Genomic DNA, 24,415 nt, shown 5'->3' with positions numbered 1-24,415 from the left:
ACAGTATTTAAAATATATATAGATCTATGTTTAATAATGTGAAATATTTATTTTGGGGTAAGAATATAATAAACATTTAAATATACCTTGTTTGTAGTGGTGTCGTTGTTTACAAACATTTATCGTTGGCAACAGCGGTATTCGTACTCAAACCGTTTCGAAAATATCGTTTCGTCCTTGTTGTTGGAAAATTATATTTAACAGATAAAACATTAAGTCTAATAGTTTCTCAACAACAGACATTGCTGAAATAATTATCTATTATAAATATTTGTAATTTATTTATTGATACAACATGTTATGACATAATTGTTTTATTTGAAATTGAATTTTTAAACATGATTTTTTCAATTATGATTGTGCCTTAAGTTCAAATTTAGATATGAGCCACCACGTGTGCCACTTGCAAACATACATTTTCATGTTTGTTTTTATTTATTGAACACTGATGCCAAGTGATAAATTGGCACATGTGGTGGCTCATACCTATTTTTAGGATAAAACATGCAAAAAAATCACAAAAAAGCCAGTTTAGTTAAAACCAGGGTGTGTGAAAGTGATATTTTTGTTGGAAAAATTCATCACAAAATCTTAATGGGCTACATATTTGTACAGGTTTAGGATAGGTCTACATAAAAACAAACGCATTTGATTTGGTTAAGCTATTTTATTTTTTCAAAATTTTAGGGCACTTTTATGGGGTTAGTGAACCAAGCCCTTTTATTGTGGTAGTTGTTATATCATTTGTTAATGTATTTGAAGTATTTTCTCTTTTTAAAATGTTTTTATGATAGTTTTGTCTTGTATTTTATGATTTTTTACTTGTCTTTGGTTTGTTTTCTTTCTTGATTGTTTCCACCTATGGTGAGATATAATTTTGTTTCCTATGTTGTGTTTATGTGCATTAGATGTAAAGGGGTTCTTTGTGTTATTTTTTTTTTGTCATTTATTTTCATTCATCAACATATAATATATGAATATGTAAAGTAAAATTTAAAATTATATATATATAAGTTTGTTACAGTTGAATCATTTATAGTCAATCTGTTGATAGCATTGAGGTCACTCGCTGGAAAACTGTCACTTTAAAGAGATAGCATAATTTCATGTCAGTTGGTCATACATCACAGAAGTTTTATAGAGAACTTCATTGTATAACATGAACTCATTTGTTCTTTCTGGCTATATTTTTGTTATGTCAGGGTATTTCCATCCATGATATAACCTTATACTGTTGTGGTATTCACACTCTATACTTATTTTACACAATATACACTTGATGTTTGTAACTATTATCTAAGTATACAGACTTTTTGTAAAAGCAGTGAGTAAATTTAATAATCGTTTTATGTTTCACATCACCTGACTTTGTCTATGAAATATTTCAATTATAACATAAATTAATAAACAAGGCATTCATGTTTACTTTGTTATTAGTTTTTCATTTTAATGATCTGCAAGTGAATCCTGGTACAAGGTGCAATAGAGAAAAATAGGTTGTTTTTGCTAGTGAATAATAGTATAGGCAGTTATTGCTTGAAATTAACTATCATCATCATTATCGTCATCATTATCACCAAAATCTAGACTTGTTTGACATTGTAAAATAGTCAAACATGTAAAGCTATTGGATTGATTTAGTTTTTCTGAATTTATCATTACCCTTTAATTTTATTGATACATATAGTAGTTTGTTGTAAGATCTTCAGCTCACCTGGGCACAATGACAATGGTCATGATACTCCAGTGAGCTTTTAGGATTGATTGCTGTCCTACTATTTTCGTCAGCTGTTTTTTTTGTCCAAATAACAACTCCTCTCTAATAGTTTAGCCTAATTAAATGAACTAACCTGAGATTTTTATTGTAGGATGCTCTGCCAAGTTTCCCTAAATTGTTGTATGTTGTATGATACATACATGGGCACATATGCTAGAAAGAGACTTTGAATGTTTATTTTTTAAAGATATACAAAATGTATTATGCTCAAATTTGATATTTGAAAAAAAAAACCCTGATAATAACTATACTGTCTCTTTTGAAAAGTTAAATAAACATCTTTTGAATACAAAAAGAGGAAAAATGTTGCATTTAAACTCTACACACTACAGGTAATCACAGTATGATTATATAGTGTCATTAAAAAATTGGCAGTTTTTTAAAGGATAGGCCAAATTAATTTGACAAGTAAAAGCGAAATGCAGCTTCTCAAACTTAGTTTATGCATTCACTTATTCAGATTAGACATATTCGTGAAGAGTATACTCAATTTCAATTAAGTTCTGCTATAAAAGTATTTTACTAAAAGATGAGCATAGAATATCTTTAATGAAAAGGTATTAAATATACTTCTCGGAAACCACAAGACCAAGATTTAGATATTTGGTTATTAAAAGAATGACCTGGTCAGTCTGATCAGGATCCATGCTGTTCGCTTACAAACCCTATAGCAAGTAGAGAAACTGATAGTGAACAGCATGGATCCTGATCAGACTGCGCGGATGCACAGGCTGGTCTGGATCCATGCTGGTCGCAAACCCACTATGTTGGTTTTGTCGTGACGCAGCTCGTTTGTCTATTTTTCTGTCCTTAGAGCATGTTTTTAATGAGCTATACGTTAGATGTCTGATATAAATGTACCTCATATAAATCTTTGACATTGGTACATTATGCGTCAGAATAGATTTCTTATTTTTTGTGATTCAGCCTTCAATTATTAACTAGTATCTTCCACATTTTATGTAGGTAAATTTACGTAACTGTAAGTCCCTACCCTAATGTGTGATTTTAGGTTGCTTTATCAAGGTCACTGTTATTAGATACAATACATATATAAATACATTTTATACTTTCTGTCATGGAGTAGTGATGGTACTTGCCCAAGCATAGGGTGAACGTTGTTGAAGTCTCTACTCAGGTGAGCAATACAAGGGTCTCCGAGGCTCTCTTGTAATTGCTAACAGTAGTGTGTGTAGTATTTTGTTGCTTTAAACTAATAAATATATATAGATTGCTTTTGTGATGTAGGGACACTGTAATAAATGCTTATAAATCATACACTGACTTGTTGTTTGTCACTTATTTTACAAATCTTTCTTAATGGGTAAGAATTGTAACATGTTTATAGAACTATATATGCCCATTTATGTTAGACAAGCTCATAAGACACCTCCAACAAACAACGTTTAATGTAGTAGTATGTGGGAGTGACCCTGTGGTCTTCTCAGTTGCCGTTTTGCTTGTCCGAAGTATAACTCTAAATAAAACTATTCAAGAGTTGAATATAAACTTGAATATATGATACACGGAGAACTACTGGTCCCATATTTGAATTATCTCCCTTTTTTGCAAAATTTGCATAACTGTAAATGAATTGATACCGATAGATAGAGACTAGGAGATGTTTAGATTTCTATTTATATTAGGTTATAGATTGTGAAATAGATTGACTGATCTGGATTGAAGAACGTCAACTCTGACTGATGACCTGATGACGTTTTGTAATGATCTCCCTTTGTTTTTTTGTGTGGAGCATATCATGAAACTTTGAAATGGCTTGTTTGAAAACTATAAAAGTGTTTGACATTATACAATGTATCATAATTTCAGAAAAAATATTTTAAAAATCATCTCCCTATATGTTATGATAAAACAATATACAATTGTTCCTCATGTTTTGTATAACTCACCTACATGCGTGGGAACAGTATTCAAATAGGTGTCAATATTCAGCTGCAAAGAATGAAAAGTTCAGATTACTTTTTTACTATAAAAAATATTTACATGTAATGGTCCATTCAATTCTTTCTGCTTTGTATATATGTATTTCATTGACTCTGCCATGACATATTTATTGCTCTTAACCTAGTAAAAACCGTTCCAAAATGTGTCATGTGTAAAATGCTTGAGCTAGAATCAATAAACTTTACAGGCATGTTGATCAGTATGCAAAGCTGTGCACCTGAGGTTTGTGAGTGGTTAAATTTTGTGTTGTTAGAGTTATTGCCCTTGAATTAGTATAAATTTGCAATTTTCAATTTGTTTGGCACATAGCCCAAAAGTGTTTGACCTGGAGTCATGAAACTTCACAAGAATGTTGGTCAGCATGCATAGTTATTCACTAAGTTTTGCTTATGGATTTATCCAGTTTTTGTAGAGTTACTGCCCTTGATTTAGTAGAAGTTTGCAATTTATGAACTTTTACAGGACTGTTGTCAGCATGTGTAGTTGGGGGTTTGCTGGCTTTGTTTTCCTCTGTACGTCAGTAGACTGATAAAACCGTGGAGTGTTGGGCATCCGTGTCCAAGGACACATTTCAAGTTGTTAACTATCTTTAGTATATCATAATGCTCTGTGGAAAAAAATGAACCAAGCACACCTCGGAAGAGTTGCTATACTTTGCCTTTCCTTAACAATAGTTGTTTACTTGTTGTAACATAAAGATACAAAGAATGGAACCAAATCAATAACAATGTTTCTTCCAGTTATAGACGACAAACACAGAAATTTGACAGTCAATTATCCCCTTGTCAGTTACCGTATTTATGTTTGTATTGTCAGCAAACCATTGCTACAAGGCAATTCAAAATAACATAACGGGATAATGGTTTGTAGCGATTTTCTTATCATAGCATATCTAAAATTCTAAATACAAACGTCACTTACGATTTTTAATTTTTTTTACCATAACATACACATTTGCATGAGTTGATTTAAATCGCATTCAGTGTCAATATTACTTTTATTAACTTTTCGAGTGTTTGGAGCTTTATTCATTATGAATCTAAGTTGTCACATTTATTTATTAATTTTGTATCAGTCGTGTTGTTGTTGTTTTATTCTGATCCATATAAAATACAGTTTGGATTTTTTCTTTATCATTTTCTTTATTCATTTTAGGCAATGTCGTTGCAAGATCGAGGTGAAAATGCGTTACCTGAGAACTGCAGACGACTTGTTCTTCTCGGCTCTAGTAAAGTGGGGAAATCGGCCATTGTTTCAAGATTTATATATGACACATTTGATGGTATATATGTGCCAACTGTGGAGAACTTTTACAGGAAGATTTACAAGATTCGCGGAGAAGCGTACAGGTTAGACGTCCTCGACACTTCCGGTTTCCACCCATTTCCAGCCATGAGAAGAATATCATATGTGACAGGTTTGTTTCATTATAAATAGCATTTTTTGTTATTTCAGTTAAAATTTTTGGTCTTATTACGTACCAGACATCGGCTCATTTGCCTGGTCAGTTATTGCCCTCAAATTTCCGGGTCTTCCAATGAATAATCAGGAAAAAATACTATCCAGAGTCAATTTCTATATGAGATAATTATATTATGTTATATTTTACATAATCATTTTGCTTTTGTATTTTTTTCTGCCTTTGTCATTGGTTTATTAAGACTGGAGTGTTTCTCGAGTCTTGTTTACTCCAAAAGTTTGTGATTCGGTAACAGACGATGAACAGTAATGTACCTACTGCATCTATAAGTATCACTCTGCTATCACTCTGTTATCATACATTTTCATATTCAATAGAGATTTTATGCTTTTATAATATTCATATTTTTATTTTCATTTCAGCGGATATGTTTTTACTTGTGTTTGACATCACCAGTCGAGAGTCTTTCGACGAAGCCAAGAAAATCTTTCAGCAATTAGAAGAGTATTGTAGTCAAACGACATTGATCCCATGTCATCTACCTCCTCCTTTAGTCCTTGTAGGAAACAAATGTGACCTTACAAAAATGCGTGCTGTTACCGCGACTGAGAGTTCAACAATATTGTCGGGAAGACCAATGTGTGATTTCGTGGAAACGTCTGCAATGTTAAACATCAATATTGAGAAAATGTTCATTCGACTGTTTGAACTTGCTAATTTACCACCAGAAATGAGCCCTGCACTACATAGAAAAGTGACACCGTCATATCATGGAACCGGAAGAAACAGAGGTATTTTTGGGTCAATCAACCGTAAAATTAGTGAAGCCTGTGGAGCCGTGCAACCAAACGCCCGACGACCCAGCATGAGAACAGATCTCCGCATGGCTCAAACCAGGGCTAGTTCCTTAGTATCCCATATCAGACGGAGCAGTCCACTTCCGGGGAAGAGACGTTCAAAATGTGTTATATTGTAAAGCTTTGTGCTGTTAAATGAATGGTTGAACTTCTTATGATACAAATACAATAACAAATACATTTTATAGGCTAAATATATTTGTAAACATTTAAGTTCAATGTAAATAATTACAAACATCTAAACACTCAACACTCATTTTTCTCCTATTGTCTCTTTAAACGGAACACTTCTTTATGGTTAGTTATAAAATGTTTTTGTTTTGTTTGTTTTGTTCTTATAAAAATATGTGTATAATAATAATGATAATGTTTATGGGCTGCAAAATAAACATATTTCTAAATGCTACAGATTTTTCATTTCTGTTTAACATTCAAAGTAAAGTCATGTAGAAATGCCAGGTTATTTGTTATACAAAATTGTTGTAGTAAATAAGTGTTCTACATTTAATTAACCCCCATCAATATCTTTAAAAAAAAACTTTCCCATAATTTAATATGGATCGTAATACCATCGTAAAGTCAAAATATTTCTGCAAATTTTCATACAAAATATGCTAATATTTTGGTTAAATAAGTATAAGAAATATCCCTTTAATTCTACTTGCAACTGAATACAGCCGGTTTAAGAAACTTATGATACAAACAAAATCCCCAACGTACTCAAGATTGCCACTGATTTTTCATGATTATTAAAGCAAGCGCTTCTAATAAGTTGCTTCCCATAACACCGTATAACCACAAATACTAAAATTGGTTCAACTGTTTTATCAAGTAGCTTAATTTGTAATTTTATTGAAAATATGGAGACGGTTAGAATTGTATAAGGCAAAACAGAGCTTGGTTTGCGATATATTTAGTAAAGAACAAGTTTATCTTAAATAATTGCCAACGAACAATATAGAAAAAAATACTCGTCTTCATGTGTCAATCATGCATGGGTATACAAACAGGGGTATACAAAAACAGTGAATTTTTACATAACATCTATCAGTTAATCATGAATAATCATTATCTATTAATCATGTATAAAATAAAAAGATTTTGCAGTGGTCATGCATAAAAACTATAACCATGCATAAGCATCGTTATGCATAAATAAGCAGTATGTATCAACCATACATATGTACATCATTCATAAACATTAATTATACGTCATGTATATAAATATCACCAGAATTATACTATTACTATATAAAAAGATTGGGATTGTTACGCATCAAAACTCTAATTAAATCAAAATTTACTTATTGAAAAACAATGTCATTATGAATCAATGTAACACAAATTTTCAACAACTTCTATACTTGACTTAAACTAATACTACCAAAGTGTAGAAACAAAATCACTGTATCATTTACTGCGAGTCTATACTACGATCACTGTATCAAAAATATACAAATTGTATCAGTTTTTGCGATCATCGGAAGTAGATGTGTTTCTACGATTACACTATCAAGATACAAAGTCAAATCAAGTTACAATATGTCTTCATTGGTTCTTAGTTTAGTCCTTCTTCTTGCTTCCACCCAACAAAGTGCTTAGTATGCCACCAAACTGCCACAGGCCAGCGTCAGGCAATAATGTTATCTCTTTGGCTTTTAGTAAGAATCCCATGGCCTTTTCAACATTACCCATGCTCGCGTATGAGAAACCTAAAAGGTTGAATGCCGACATTTCATATCCTACTTGATCATTATCAATCAAAGATTCAATAGCTTGTAGCTCCTCTTGTCCTTTGTCGGCATTTTGCAACTTTTGATAGCATAGGAACCTCAAAAAATGTGCGTACACAAGCGGATCGTATATTGCCCATTTCAACCAACGCAAATGCGCCATAGACTCCGGTACACGGCTATTCAATTGAAACCGCACTGCTTTAGGAGATGCATCGATTTCAGTAGGAAAGAAGACAACCGCATGTGCTGCTGAGCTTCGGAAACGCTCCTGTACTGTTGACGTAGATGAAACAAAAGATTCATACTTTTCTAATTGTTCGTCACTTGTACCGATATATTTTGGTAGAAACTGGGGAAGCAGTGATTGTACCAAATGTTGATTTGCCAAAACATCAGTTGTGATTTGTAAACATTGTGATGTATTTCCATTCATAAGCTCAAAGTTTGCGAGTTTAAGAGGTCCACATGTAGCATCGGATGCCATACCCTTCTCCATCAGTTCCTTTGCTTTTGTAAGCGTCTCAGTGTTTCCTTTATTTTGATGTTTGGCAAAAAGATGTGACCCAAGACTTGTCATCACTGACAAGACAAGAGGTTCAACAGCAGTACTGTGAAATTGCGAGGGAGACCTCTCATTTTGTAGCTTCGTTATCATTTCGTGATGATCGACAATTGTAAGGTCAATATCAGCATGCCCGTCAAGCTGGCTAAATATCTCTGTTCGTGCATGCTCGTATCTCTCAAATAGTTTCTTGTCATGATTGAACCAAATCTGATTAGGATCGCCGCCTTTGAAATTTTCAATAATTTTGGTGAAGGACAGCTCGCTTTGCTCTTGTATGAGCTCCATAAAATGTTCATTTTTCTTAAATGTCTCGCACTCCAAAAGGCATTTCCATTTTTCCGCAATTATCCTCTCGAAAATACTGACCAACTTCCTTTGGTTTTCTCCAATTACTTTCAAGTCGAACACGTTGTTTTCAACTATGAAATAACTTGGACAATATCCTTTCTTCACCCATTTAGCCAGATTTTCTAGACACTGCAGGAAAGCGAATGTCATCTTTTCTGGTCTCCAGATGTCAGCATCAGTTTTTTCAATGGTCCAGAGCAATGTATTCTTCATGTGGAAGGACGAAAGTACTTCTGGCACCTCTTTATCAATGATTTCCTTTAGTAACATTTTCAGCAAAGCATAACATTTGTATTGCGTGTTATTAAAAGTCCTTATCAAACTGCGTTCAGTTAAAGTGAAAGAAATTCTCCACTCAACATGCTTATTCGGACTTCCCCTGAATCCAACGGGAACAACTCTGCACCCCTGCTTTACAAGAGTTTCGATTATTTCAGCTGAAGGCCAATGAGTTCTTTTCCTGGTAACCCATTCCATTGCCTTTGATGGCCAGTTTGGACATGTAAAAGAAGGAACCATATCAGAAGGTGGTTCGTCTTCCTTGGAGTGGTCAGAAAAGCAAATTGCCGGTCCATGTTCTAAAAGTTCTTCATCATCCGGCCACTCGACACCATATGCGTAACTGGACTGAACGACCCATTGCGGTTTCTCTGGAACATGCAAGTACAGATTCGATGCGTACTTCATTTTGTATGCAGATAAGAAATATTCACCATTTTCCTTTACACAAAATGATTTTGCACCGTCCGGTGTAGTTGCAAATATATTGTTTTCCTCTCTAGGACCATCTTTTATAAGCTTAAGCCTTGTGTAGCCAGGGTGAACATTTTCATGTACCATTTCAAACACTGGTCCTTTCACTGATACTTCTTGGTCCCCATTTTCAACTACAGCCACATAAGATAAACGTACCATCGTGTCAAGGTCAGATTCATACCCTTTCCAGTATACACCGTCCATTGTAGACCCAGTAATAGATGTTTGTTGGAAATCTGGTTGATAATCTACAGCTCCAGCTAATGCTTCCAAATAACTAAACAGCGATACCCTTGATTTAATGTCATCTTCACTCAGTTCAATATTATCCAAGAAACTATTTAGTGCTAACGATTCCATTTCTTCCTCTTTTGTAGTCATTGTCCGCCTATATAATATATTCTCTGCCATTTTAAATCTAACTTATAAATACCACTGTCCTTATCTTCTCTAAATGTGGAAAACTACGTATGTATAAACATATCGTCAGTTTCGTTTTTGTGAAGATCTGTAACCAAGTTTGTAAAAATCAATATGTAAACATAACTGTAATGGCTAATGTAAATGTAATTTTATACGTTTTACTTGGAGCCCAGCCAAATCTGACTTTTTTAGAACCAGGAAGTTAAATTATTCATCCGTTCAAGAATCAATATATATATACATGGTATGAAGTTATTTTGTTTTTTCAGCTCGGTTTCATTAAATTGCATTATCAAAATAGCTTGGTAACGTGAACCATCACTTTATAATCGACAGTGAATATATATTTAAGACCCGTTAGTGTTGTTATTATTTGCAGTAGATCATGCTCATGACGAAGACGTCCATTACTATAGTCTTGCCTCATCACTGACTTACAGAATCCTTTTGGGACCATTTGAAGATAAAGCTAGGTATTTTAGCACTTCGAATTTTAGTTTGAATTATGATAGGGAATTTAAAAAGTAACAGTATGTTAAGATAAAATTTAATAACCTCTTATTTCTAGAAAATTGTCTCTGATAACCAGTTTCACTCGTTGAGGAAGACAAGGAAATCTCGCCCTTTTATCTTTTTAGGCGGGAACTTGGGTAGAAGCGTCTGCCAACAGTAAACTGGCTGGGTGTCCTTCTGGCATAAAATACTTGACGAGAGATTCCGGGTCGGGTTGTATTCTTTGAGAACATTAAAAATTTTGTAAAGATACATTGATAAAGCTAAACGAAAATCCTCAACGCATACTGGTGTAAAACAAATGAAACTATGCATATGAGCTTATGTTGACTTTTGTTTCTAAGGTACCTCCTCTAATTTATCAAAAGCAATGAAAACAAAATTTTTGCATCATTTTCAATTTTGTCGTTTGGGTGTTCTTTTGAGATTCCGTTATTCTCTAATTTATAGATGGAAATCACAGTCTATCGCATTAAGTCTGTTCGGACAGTAAGACTCTGCTACGCATGATTCTCGTACAGACTTAATAGTGTACAAGGTCTAGAACCCTGTCACGTCGATATTTCCATAGTGGAAATCCCTTAGTTTTTCTCTTCTCATCTATCGATTTTGTATTTTCGCAGTCATTATTACAGAATATTTGCACACCTTCTTTTGCAGTAAAGTTCTTTTTGCCATTTTGGCGATACATTAGAGTTGTTTTTTTTAAACTTGTACTTGACCCGAGTGGGTTATTTTATTTTTTAATGTGTATGCTATGATTTGTTCTGTCAAAAGTAACATACATTTGTATACCCTGGCTGATGGTAACTACAACATCTTGAGATTGTACAGAGGGTTGATTACAAGCTTTTAAGTTGAAGCAACAACAGACACCTGACGTCTTTCACCACAAGTAGTCATACGACCATTAATACAGTGTCGGTGTTGCTGAATACTTAACAACAACAACAACAACAAAAATCCAGATATTTAATGATGGCTATTCTGATCAAATTTTGGTCTTAATAGGCATTGGACAATGAGTTAAAAGTTTAAAACCTATAGAGTGCATTCTCAAGATATAAAGGGGCTTTGATAATGTGATACGTAATCGTTTACCTGGATGTGCCGTGCTTATAATTTGGAAATTAAGAGATTTCAATATCAAAATACAAAAATTGAGATACCAAAAGTATAGAGTCTTGGTGTGCAGACAGTTCTGGCTCTAAAGAGAACAATACTAAATCACTTTCGGGTTATAAGTTTGTTTCTTAACAGATAATTATGTAGAGTCTATGTTCTTGAAACTTGAAGATATTTTATTTCTGTATTCTAAGAGAACATGGCAAATAGATTCAATTTCACGCTGGATTGGAATTTAATTCGTCAAAAACTAACAATAGACTATGTTGGAATAGTTTACATTTAAAGACACATCATCTCCATTTTTAGTTTAGCGAAAATCTATTTTCAACTCATTATTCACTTCGCCATTAAAGTTTTTTTTATTTATTCTACCTGTATCTGACTTGGTAAAAAATCGATTCACTTTAAACAAAACTTTGAAAATAAAAAACAACCATATTTTTCATACGGCATTACAGCAGTTTGTTGGGAAAGCATTGATAAAATACATCTACGTGTGTAATGTTTAAATATTTATCCTTATCGTCTTCCTTTCGGCTGAGGTGAAAAGCCTACATAACATTTGATTTTTTTATATATATAGACGAGGTGATGGTTGCGTTTACTGGTGAGGGAACATTCCAGGTTCTGACTTTGTGCATTATTTCAGGCACAAATGGATCACCTACGTTCGCGCGGCTCAAACCTACAGCGATGAAAGGCAACGACCTAAACCACTTGTATGTTGAATCAATATATTATCCTTTCATTTCATGGACGCCCCTTGAAAACAAATGTCTTATAAAGTTACCATTAATGATTACATCAAAGAGAAAAGAGTTAGAGGCTTTATCTACGTCTTAATGACTTTTCAAAAATGACCACATGATCTCCGAGTATCTATCTATCTGTTATTCCGTTAATGTCAGGCCCCTCGCGGGGACGTTGACATGTCTGCGCATCGTTAATCGCAAGGTTTATGAGTTGTTTAAAAGAGGATAAAATGTTGAAAACTAGGGTGAGACATGTTCGATGCAAGCTATGACTGCACTGAACTGCTCTGGGGTAGGGAGTAGTGCAACTGCAGCGAAAGGTGGGTAGATGAGGGTATTTCATAGTTGTGTAACGTGTACTTATCTTGTGACAGAGACCAGGAGTAGCACACTAATTGATGATAATTAATGATGTCATGTGTCACTAAAATTCTGTTAAGGCATACACATATTTTGAATCAAAATATTATCATTCCATTGTACTGCATAGTACTTGAACATCTAGAAATGTTTTATTTCCAAAGTCAAATGACATTTTCATTCTTAACAGGCAGAAATGATTCTTGAAAATTTCCGACACATTTCCTTACCTGAGTAAAAAGATTTCTAGATTAATCTGAGTAAACAATCTATCTGCTTTCAAGTTAGGTGCAATAATAACAAGAGCTGTCCGTAAGACAGCGCGCTCGACTTTTTTATTGCTTGCCAATAAAAAAAGTTTTTGCAGTAAAAGGCAATACAAGAATCTCTGTATTTTTAAAGTGAACTAGTTGTTTGATACCCTTGAATATTACAGCAATGTTTATATGACATAATTTATGGTAAAGTGAACAAGTGGATAGGAATGAATTTTTTTAGATTTTTTAAGTTTTTTAGTGCTTGCCTATAATACAAAACATTGACAGTTAAGGGCCATAATTCAAATAAAATCTTTGACAGAATTACCTTCTCCTGGACATGTTTGGGAATCATGATTGTAAACAAGTATTCCAACTTTCAAATTAATATCTCAAACAGTTCAGTCAAAAAGTGGACTGGTACTAAAAACTTAACCAAGATTCTAAGTCGATAAAAGGCCTTAATTTTTAAAAACAAATCCTTGACAGAGTTACCTTCTCTTGCGTACAGATGGGGGTAATGATGTGAAATAGCATTAAAAGTTTCAAAAGCAATATCTCAAAGGGTTAAGGCAATAAGTGGATTTTACCCATATTCAATGTATTTTCTAAGTCAAAAAGGGGCATAATTCTGTCAAAAACCTTGACAGAGTTATGTCCTCTTGTCTGTTGATGAAGGTCGTGATGGTAAACAAGTATGGTCAGTTTCAAAGCAATACCTCCAATGGTTTTGAAATAAAGTGAGGTGGTACAAAAACTTAACCAAGCTCAATACACTTTCTAAGTCAAAAAAAGGGCCATAATTCTGTCAAAACCTTGACAGAGTTATGTACTCTTGTCTGTAGATGGAGGTTATGATGGTGAACAAGTATGGTAAGTTTCAAAGCCATACTTGTAATACTTCTGAAATAAAGTGGGGTGGTACGAAAAACTTAACCAAGGTGTGACGCCAACGCCGACGCCGACGCCAACGCCGACGCCGACGCCGACGCCGGGGCGAGTAGGATAGCTCCCCTTTTCATAGAAAAGTCGAGCTAATAACTGCTTTTACTTAGTACTTCAACACAACATCTTAGACACACCCTATCTACAGCTGTGGCATAATCACTCCAAAGCATTAAAGTCAGCAAAATTACATGAAAATTGAAGACTCGGTTTGATTCAGGCTGTACATCAGGGGTAATGAAATAGTGCAACATCTCTCACGCTCCCTGGCACGGCTTGAGTGGTACTCGACTCAAAATCATTTTAAAGTGCTTTAATCAATGATCCCGAAGGACCAGAACTACAATACATGTTAACATTATAAGATGGCTTCTGGTTATAAAAGAAAATAATTAAAGAAATACAAACAACATCTGATTTGACATATTTTTTTAATTTGTAGTTTTCATTATTTACAAACATAAATAAGAATAAAATGTCATTCATACAAATTCAAATGGAAATTTCTGCATCAATACAAATATGGATAAGTAATAAGAAAAGCTAAAACTGTACTGCCAAATTACTTACAACAGTCTAATCATAAGAATATTTTCATGTAATCTGTTTTGTTGAAAACAATGTAAATCTGTATATCTATCACCTGCATTACCAAGTTTTATATTTTGTTTTTCTTTGCTCACAATGTGCTCACATTTGAAATAACAATCATAAATACGGTATATTAATTTTAGTAAATTATCTACCAGCACAGTTACTTTCTCTCTGTGATAATTTGGCAGTGGTGAATAGGGGGTCATGTAATGGAACACTGTTCCAATAATGACTTACATGTATATGAGACAATGACTTGCTTAATTCCTAATCTGAACCAGTCCAAAACTCTGCACTCTGATTGGCTAAAAAATAACCAATGACAGCATTGCAGTAAAGAACTTGAGAATGAGAATGTTTAAGCATAGAAAGCAAAAATACAGACATGAAAGCACCAGTGAAATTTAAAAGTATTATTGTCATTCTTTAAAAACATTGCCAGATGAATAATCTTAACTAAAAGGTAAAATAATATTACTTTAGTCATTGTCAAAAGATTAAATGAAAGATACAAGTAAATATCTCTGATGATTTAAGAATTTTTCAGATGATATAGTATTCACCAACATATTGGTTTTGTCTAATTAAAACAAAAATGAAATTAACTCAAAACTAACACAAACTTGAAAACAAAAGAAAACAAAACAGGTTTATAACTTGTGATATTTTGGTTTCAGTGGGTTGAAAATCAATTTGACCTAGGGTAATCACAGCTGTTCATCTTGCTCTGTTAAACCGAAAATAGCTTTAAATATATCAGGAATGTCCGTCAATCAAATTCTATATTTACATTGACTGCATTTTGACCCAAGTACATACACTGCAGAGTTTAGAGATTCAACTTTCAATGTTAGATATATAGAAGATAAGCAAAACTAATCTCTAATGTCCTGGACTTCTTAATAAACAGAAAAAAAAGTATGTGAGGTGAATTATTAATTAATTCTGCACTGTCCTTTTAATGTCGATGAAAAACAACTTAAACTGAATTATAATCACTTCACATTATCCAAAAGTAGGCACAAGCTTCTTTGTCCCATGAATGTCTAAATACTTTATCTAAAATTCAATGAAAATGCCAAATATTGGTTTTTCCTTATTTTCTTATCTTTTTTTCTCAAAGATTTCTTTATACAAGGATACAATAGTAATAGCTAAAAACGTGATACTACTCACACTAGCCAAATAAAAACAAAAACTGTTCACAAATGGCACATTATTCATATATAGGTGATTCTACTATGGAAGATTGTAACATGTATTTTGATTTCAGCATTGACTATTTCCTGTTCCAATTCTTAAAGCCTTTGATTATATATATATATAACATGAGATGAGTACATACAAAATGCAAGCTTGTGGAAAGTAATGTGGCTTCCGGTAAAATAGATTTGTATGAAGTGTGAAGTGATGGTATGAATAACTGTAGTTAGCACCAATGCAGTATAAAAGAGAGCGTCCACTGACCTTGCAAATATTCTAATTCAGTCACTGATTATTTAACCTTTTTTTTATTTCTTAGTATATTTTTCTTTCATTAATTAACTACCTTTTTCTCCAAAGAAGATAAACATTTTTTGTAGTAGAATGAATTTGCATAATAATGTTTGGATATATAGTAATATAGTAAATCGGGTGTCTGATTATATTACTGTGGACAAACACATTCTGTGTAAAGTTCAGTCAGTTCTGACTCACTGTCTATGTAGTTCTCTTACTACAATATAATTGGATAAATTTCTGTTCCTATCATAGTAATGATTTATATAAAAGATAATCAATGACTATCTATTCTAATGCAATGACTAGAACATAAGATATCTGGATAGTAAACAGTATAGTTCAAGTTAAGTATTATTTTTTTTGTTTCTCTTCAAACTAAGGGAAACTAATCCTACAAGTCATTACAATTAGAACAAGCAAGATTTAGCTACCTTTGCATATGATATTTCCTTGCGCGAATTTGTTTTCTATATACATCAATAGTTCTATATACATATTTACAAGTGCACAAATAACAAATTTTAAATAAAAAACAATATAACTATGTATCATTAAATAATCATAAACAGTAACTATGGTAACTTCCAAAAACAGTATCATATTTCACGTCTTGAACACATTCTTAACAAGTGTAGTAGATTTCATGATTTCTCCTAGTTAAATGATATAATGTCAATCTAATTCCAACAGCAAGCTTCCTGCCTCTTAAAAATGCCAAAAAAAATAATAAAACTAATAATACATAGATATAAGAACAACAGAATTTATTCCCGCTGCATCAAATGCAAATTAGCATTTTAACTACTATGTAAGCACATTTTATTTCTGTTTTTAAGCACAATATATCATTTTTGTGAATTCCAAACTTGCATATGATCATATATGCATAGTAAGCAGGTAAAATATTTCTCCCTACATGTATAAAATGTTCACAAGCTTTGCATATTAATGAGCTACAGGTAAAAGTAGTTCTTAGACATGCATAGCAACCATGTACTCTTTGCACTGTGTTGTCCAGATCTTAAAATCTTGTTCATGCTTAAAATTAAAACACAGATGTTATTCTGTATTTAGTTTTTTTACTTATTTGAACCTGAATTTGAATAAGAAATTTGCACTCAACAAAAAAAAAGAGAGATTTAAGCATATTAAGCTTTATTCAAATATGACACAATGCCCTGTGAAATCCTTTTCTTCACTTTTGATAAGATTTTACTCTCAGCACTATATCCAAATGATACAAAAAAGAAGAATAAAAAAAACAACATTGGACTAAATTTGACGCAAAAAAGTACCTATACAAAATAGGATATATATTCTCATGCTAGGTATTTATAGATCACAGACTTAAAGAAAAAGTATCCATTTACAATACATAATATAAATTGTAAATAAAACATGTCGTGCAACACAGCTTTAAGCTGTTCCCACACAACATCAGATCCACATATTGACACATTAGTCAGCAGTTTTCTCTAACAAGATGTGATTTTATATTGCAGATATCACACTTTGCATAGAACCAGTCTTTTGTCTGGGGTTTTCTCTTCCAGTTCACCCTTTGTTCCTCCCATGTCAGACATATAACACTATGGTAAGAATAGGTCCACACATACGTATGTTTTTATTGATCATTTCTCCGACAAGTTCACTTAGTCTACCTTTTTGGCTTCACCATCTGAGGAAAACATTTGAGAAAACTCTTTTTTTTTTTAGTTCTGTTCACTAATTTTTATTTGGAGTTTGACTTCACCAGAAAGCACTATTTATATTGTCTAACTTCAAGGTGAGAAGCACCTACTTTTAACCTCCAGTATTGACAAGAAGCAATACTACTGTTATATTTCAAGCAGACTATATCGCCCTCCATCATTCACAGCAGAGTTAAATGAAGGGACACAATTCTGACCATTACAACACCTTTCTTATTTAGCATACTATAAACTATTTTTAGAGTGAATTGCTCACTTTATTTTTTCACTATACTCTGTCAAATAGACCACTTGTGGTTCATAACCATGAGCCGATATCTTTTTCTAGAACTGCGGCAGCATCTAAGCGTCCCATAACACGTAAGATATTCATTAAGTCAGTGACTGCAGTGTCTTCTCGATGTATTGCTTCCCATAAGTCCAATATATGTTCTGTCGGAGACGTTTTTGTTGCAAAATAATTTATATACCTGAAATACAAAAATCGTTATATATAAAATGAGGGAATATAAAAATGATATATTTCCTGGATACATCAGCATATTCAGATAACTGTCCATACATTTAAATAGGCAACTTTACTTTTAATATTATCTTATAAAGCAGTATTTTTTTATATATAACAAAAATGAAACAATGTCAAATATGCTCTGTAGGAATTTCTTTCAGGGTAAGAATGATCAAATCAATCATACAGTAATGTAACTTTATAATATTGACTAACAGACAATAAATCCAACATTTTAATGTGATTTTGTCTAAGTTATATACTAACCTATCTACAGTTAATGCCTGTGCAAGCATTCTCCAGTCATTGCCTCTAGCACAAGGTGTATCTAACAACACACACAGCTGATTCCTTATATGTGATGGCAAACGTGAGGCCGCAGTTGATGTGTCAACATTTATCACTGAACTTACACCAGAACTCGAGTTTGTTGCCGAGGTGACAGTGGAGGACCGACCTTTTAGTGTATTTGCAACTGGGCTAGAGCACGTAGGAGGCTGAAAATATCAATGAGAATAAAACCTTTAAAACTTCATTCAAAAAATTATCTCATTTCAATATATTATTACCTCACCATGCCTTTTTCTACTCTACTCTGTTACATTTTTTAGATAATAAATAGGAATTTCAATGTCATAATACTGCAGGCAATGGCAGTATTCATACAATTATAAAAAAATATTAAGAAATATAAATATATGACACTATTATTGACATGACAGTTAACTCTTACACTGTCCAACAGTATACAACCTCAGATAAAAAAAACCCCAAAAACAACTTACCTCTTTAAAGTTAGTGTTGATTTTGAGCACTTGTCTATTACTGAGGATAGCTTTCTGATAGACCTGAATCTTACAACGTATAACATCCTGTACACGTTCAACCATCTCCAGCGAGAACGAACAATGCAGATTGTTCTGGTTCCCACTCCAAATGTGTCGGAAAGGTATCTCCTGGAAACAAAAAATATTTCTTAATTCAAATACATGTCAAAAGATATATTTTGAACAAAATAAAAGCACCAATTATCGAAGACATAAACTTTTCTATAAGGTGAACCTAAATTGAACCTTACCAGTTTTACAACTTTGCTGATACAATTGTAATCTGACCCAGTTTTAGTTAAAGAGAAAAAAATCTCTCAAGATACAACCCTCAAATTAAATCTTTAAACCAAAATTTATCACATGAAGATAATTATATAATGTTTACAGATCGGCAAAAGGATAATCTGTCACTTAAAATCGGAAATGTTTCCCACAGCTGTCCGCGTGTTCACTTCAATGCGAATTGATCATTTACTGATACCGAAACTGAATGCAAATTAATGTTGTTTTTTAAAATCTATTCTCATTTTTTAACCCCATCAATTAGTAAGAAAAAATGAGTTTTTGACTATCAATTCTTATCCTCATGGAAATCAAACAAAGGCCCATGTACCATTTTCCCCCATCCGATCATTTCAAAAGAGCCCTTATCAATGATAGAACATTTTGTGCCTATTAACCACTGGCACATGTCAGGGTATCACAAGATGAACATCTAACCATTACATTTCCCATTTTTCAAACCTCTTCAGGGAAAATTAGCACAAGTCAAATCACTCTGTATGAAAATACCAACAATATCTTCACCCCCCCCCCACCACAACCACACACAAACATATTTCAATTCTCAAACCATACCATGAAGGTTTAGACCCTGACCCTACATAACCTTTCACACACACACACCTAAAACATACAGAAATGCGCATGAATAGCAGATAAATACAGTTTATCTGATCTAACCCTCTTTGTTTGATTTTTTCTCTGAAATCTGACAACCTTAAACATGTGTAGAGTCATGTTAATAGTTTGCCTCCATTTTGTCATTTTTCGGCACAAAGGTTTTATATGGAGTGGTCATTAATCATTGGAGATAAAGAAAGGATAACATCATTTGAACCATTAACATTAAACAGGACACTGAAGCTGATGAACAATCCCAACAAAAAAGAGATCCCAACACCCAGCACTACTTGTTTACATAGAAAACAACATTTTGGAATAACGGGTGTAATTAGATTCTCTTATGATGAGATCTGTTTTAGATGAGAATTGTTTCTCAGTTCCGCTCATCTATCACAATTAACTACATAACTATCATACAAACTAAACACAAATGATACATAGCAGATTACGCTTCAATGTAAATTATAACTCATTTATCATCTTTTAAGATTTTCATTTCCTTTATCTTTTTTTTCATAGTAAAAAAACTAACAAATCTTGTCAAGTCTAATAATAATCTACAAAAGGGCTGGATAATACAGTTTAGATATTTAATGAACAGGAGCGTGATTTAAATAAAGGTTTTATCTAAATGATCTCATTATAATAATACCAAGTTTGTTCTCCTCCCCCACCCCCCACCCCTAAAAACCCCCCAAAAAAACTGATGTACCATCTTAATACATATACTATATGTATTTGACACTTTGACTCTAATTTCAAAAGTACATCAAGATTCCAATATTTTTCAAATTTTCAGAATCTTCTTTTATTGCTTTTGAAGATTTTAGAGATTTTAATGTTTTTACATTAAAGTTAATTGGAAACATCAGCATAAAATTTTTATATCATTATGAAAGTTTTATGAGGAAAAAAAAGTTGGGCAAATAAGTTGCATTTATAAAAAGTACAATTCTCCAGTCGCATTATATAATCCTTTACATAATGGATTTCAGGATTTTAAGGATTTAGTCAATTTGCCAAGCTACAGCCTTCCTTGATCTGGTAATTGAAATTTTAACAAAAAATCCCATGACTGATTTCTCTTTTAAACATAACATGTGCTAAACAGATAAAATGCAAAAATATCCCTTCAGTCTGCTTTAAATAATCTGCATAATTTTCACATTATTTACTTGGTGATTAAGCTGTTATAAATGCGTCCAATCGTTTTATTATTATAACCAAACTTTGATATTAACTATTATGAGCCTCAGATCCATTAAGTGGAATTATGGGTAATTTTTCATATTTACTACAGCACGTTATTGGCGCATGGACACAAAAACAATTTAGTCCAAAATCACTTTAACCAACCCTGGTCTGTAAAATATCTGGTGCTTTGTAATCTTTAACTAATAATCCCTCACCAATTTTATGGGTAATTGCTTTAAAACATCATTGATTTTTCAAAGGACAATTGAATGCCTCGATTTGAGTGAAAACGTCCATTGAAAAGTAATCCATCATACTGCTTTAAGCAGCCATTGCAGACATCTTAACAACTTGTGATTGAAACAACACTTCAAAAACATCCAGACTGTCGAAACAAAAGATTTCAGATATGAACACTGTGTGATCCTACTTTTATTAAATCTAAAATATTTAACAAATGACCCTGCTTTAAGAGATTAATGAGAATTGTCTAATTTTCTAACAACTTCCCCCTTACAGACCAATACTCAAACCACATCATCATTCTTTTAATAGTTCTTGGAGAAAAAAAATTTGTTCGCAAGAGACCAGGCTCCCTCAATGATTTCAAAATCTCAATTTTGTCAAGAAGACAGATTCCTACAGCTTTACTTTTTGTTGGTGTTATTCTCTGGTGTGTTAACAATCTTTTAATATTTCAGTTTAGCATTACACTTAAAAAGTTTTTAAGGACATGAAGTCAGTATTTCAAATTTCTGACCAAATCTGTAACCAGTAAATTCAAATTAAACAATAATTCTATATACCTGATAGTTAGCAGCAAGTTTACTTCTCCAACCATTGCCAAGATCTTCTATTGTCAAACAAAGGTTATGTCCACCATCTTGGAATGGAATCTGCTTTGGTTTGTCTAACAACCGGCCACCTAGACGTCGCTCTACTTGCATAACTCCCTAAAATAATCACAATCATATAAAATCACTCTGTCAGAGAGCATCAACACTAAATGTATAATTTAAATGAACTGCCGTCATTATTATAATAAACAAATCCTTATTCTGATTTATTCATAACTTGTCTTAACAAAAATTCCTTTTCATTTCCAAATCCTAAAGAGGTACTGAGCTAATTCTTACTTTGAAAACTTAAAAACATGTATGTGGATTGACCAATTGGCTTATTTACCCATGATCTGTTACTGGTATTGTTACTGGTTTTATTTAATGTAAGTTACTTTGATAACATTAGGGATTATCAAGTCAAACTATGAGATTTTAACTTTCTGAACAGTAGCTACAATATGATAATAACTTATTTATGTCATCTGTGTAGAACAAGGTATAGTAAGAGTTAACTGTAAAAGTTTCTGTACCTCTAATGCATCTGGTGTGTCTTCTACAACATAGACCCGGATGCTGAAATCCATTGATGGAGGTAGTGAAGGTGCGAAAGCAGCCAGTCTCAGAATCTTGACAGCACGACCCTGTGCTACAGGCTCACCTATTAGAGCATACCGTTGTAAATATTCTGTCATAAGATGACAATGTGTAGCATCTATTTGTGTGTAGATTTGTGTGTTAATTGTTTCCTGACCCAAGGTGACAGCCAACTATAAAAAAAAGAAAGTAGAAATTTTGCTGTCAGACAGGTGTTATGTATGAAATATGCAGTTAATTAAGGCAATTACAACATGTGTCATAAAACCATTATGGAAGTAAACATTCTTAAAGCATTCTTTTAATATAGAAGTACAAATATATGAACTTTGCAAAACATGCAAATGATTTATATCCCTCAGTCAAGACAGATATATTACATAACTTCGAAATTAGGTCATCAAGCCGGATATTTTATTTTGATAACTTCATGTAGTTTGTATAAAGGAAACATTAAACTGATTTATCAAATGGCTTGCTAAAATTTCATGAATACTCTTGTTCAATGAATGACACTAGCAGCTTTAAATTGCCATTCTACTGTCATTTTGGTTATCAACCACAGAAACCAACTTTAGAACTATTAATTTCTAACAAACCATTACATTACAAGGGGAACATAACGCCACCCTCCGGAATAAAATGATCAACATGTAAAGTGGTAAACTATATTGAACCTCTGTTTAGAGGTATAATATAATAATATATATCATGCAATTTTTAACTGCTGTTGTACTTTTTTTCTTTCTTTTTTTCTCACAAAACTGAAGCATATCACAACATTAAGCATTTTTTTGTTCTGCGGGGATTTAAACTCACATAATCATGTTGTACCTGCCACTGTGGTGGTTCCTCCAGCGGTGTACTACTGGAGCAGATGGAGAGTTTCCAGCCTCCCTGCCTCATACTAGCACAATGTTGTACTGATAACACAACAGGCTTCTGCAACATCATCCCCGTTGGACCGCATAAAACTATTGGACTTAGTATCGTCTGTTTTTCTGTAAAATTTAGGAAATATTTTCTTTAGGAAAAAAAAACTGTATCGTCTGCTTTTCTGTAAAATTATGTAATATTTTCTTTTAGAACTTAATGTTTATATTATTACAATATACTGGCCTTTCGATCTTCTGCTTCGGCATGAAACATACTAATCTCTTGTGGAAAAAAGTTTACTTCTGTAAATTAATTTTGTGAAAGTTTTTTTTTACATTTGAAGAAAAATATCATATTGTTTTTCAACACTATTTTGCCTGTTTTCAGTTGTTCTTTGTTTAAAAACTACATTCCTTTAACTGAAAATTTTCCCCCAAAAATAAAAAATAAATGAAAATCTGAGCCACCTTAAAACACAACATAACAATGTTTTAGAACCACGAAAATCCCATTAATTTAAGCAAAATGACCAAAGTAAAATAGCTTTTAATGTTACATAAAAATCTTCCATATTAGATTTCTAACAAGACATAAATGTAGCGCAGAGCTTTTTTTTACTATAAAGACATTATTTAGCGATTCAGAAACAATAGGCAGGGAAAACAGGAGTCATAAAAATGAGACATTAATGATGTTATTTCATTATGTCACCTAATGTTTTGCCCCTTAATGCTATGTTTTACATGGATAATGGTCCAGAACAACATAGTTACAAGTCACGCCACAATTAACGTCTACACTGTAATTGACAATCTTGTTTCCACACTTGTTTTTAAACTGTAAAAAAGCTGTAACAATGGCATTGTTTTAATGAAAGAAAGGAAAAGCCGAGGGCTTTTGTTTAATAAAACATAAAATAACTGCTGCGTAGAGTTTTAAATCCATTCATTTTAAGACTAGATGTTCGTTATTTTCATTTTTTTTTTTTAGTTTCCAAACATAATAAAAATAATTTGGTATTGTGTAGGGATTTGAAAAAACTACTTTTATGCCG

General features: G+C 32.7%; 3 protein-coding genes across 8 annotated transcripts in view; 1 reads left to right on the top strand and 2 right to left on the bottom strand.

Annotated features, from left to right (window-relative positions):
- The first annotated feature begins 4,870 nt into the window (after positions 1-4,870).
- Positions 4,871-6,359, top strand: LOC132720193 (GTP-binding protein Rhes-like). Its single transcript, XM_060704240.1, has 2 exons — positions 4,871-5,159; positions 5,585-6,359. The coding sequence occupies exons 1-2, from the start codon at positions 4,901-4,903 to the stop codon at positions 6,136-6,138; spliced, it is 813 nt and encodes a 270-aa protein (XP_060560223.1). The 5' UTR covers positions 4,871-4,900; the 3' UTR covers positions 6,139-6,359.
- A 556-nt stretch (positions 6,360-6,915) lies between these two features.
- On the bottom strand, positions 6,916-9,942 carry LOC132720192 (uncharacterized). The gene has a single exon (XM_060704239.1). It carries the CDS (start codon positions 9,833-9,835, stop codon positions 7,583-7,585), a length of 2,253 nt encoding a protein of 750 aa, XP_060560222.1. The 5' UTR covers positions 9,836-9,942; the 3' UTR covers positions 6,916-7,582.
- Positions 9,943-14,216: 4,274 nt separating this feature from the next.
- Positions 14,217-24,415, bottom strand: part of LOC132720191 (netrin receptor UNC5C-like) — a 120,466-nt gene continuing 110,267 nt past the window's right edge. For 5 of the 6 annotated variants that reach the window (XM_060704236.1, XM_060704237.1, XM_060704235.1 and 2 more), the window contains 6 exons: positions 23,305-23,486; positions 22,422-22,658; positions 21,856-22,002; positions 18,905-19,075; positions 18,387-18,616; positions 14,217-18,081 (listed from right to left, as the gene is read on the bottom strand). In XM_060704236.1, coding sequence (XP_060560219.1) covers positions 17,910-18,081; positions 18,387-18,616; positions 18,905-19,075; positions 21,856-22,002; positions 22,422-22,658; positions 23,305-23,486 — 1,139 coding nt within the window. In that variant the 3' untranslated portion in view covers positions 14,217-17,909. The remainder of the gene's footprint in view (positions 18,082-18,386; positions 18,617-18,904; positions 19,076-21,855; positions 22,003-22,421; positions 22,659-23,304; positions 23,487-24,415) is intronic. The other variant, XM_060704234.1, reaches the window with a different exon arrangement.

This window comes from Ruditapes philippinarum, unplaced genomic scaffold (genome assembly GCF_026571515.1).
Source record: "Ruditapes philippinarum isolate M1 unplaced genomic scaffold, ASM2657151v2 ctg812_1_1_1_1, whole genome shotgun sequence".
Classification (NCBI taxonomy): Eukaryota; Metazoa; Mollusca; class Bivalvia; order Venerida; family Veneridae; genus Ruditapes; species Ruditapes philippinarum.
The sequence above is the reverse complement of the archived record's forward strand: the minus strand, read 5'-3'. Positions and strand labels throughout refer to the sequence as shown.

What these genes read in the sequence shown, in the direction of transcription:
- LOC132720193 (XM_060704240.1), top strand. Translation starts at nt 4,901, where the DNA reads ATGTCGTTGCAAGATCGAGGTGAAAATGCGTTACCTGAGAACTGCAGA. An exon ending in AAGAATATCATATGTGACAG is followed by an intron (nt 5,160 to 5,584) that starts GTTTGTTTCATT and finishes TTTTCATTTCAG; the next exon opens with CGGATATGTTTTTACTTGTG.
- LOC132720192 (XM_060704239.1), bottom strand. Translation starts at nt 9,835, where the DNA reads ATGGCAGAGAATATATTATATAGGCGGACAATGACTACAAAAGAGGAA.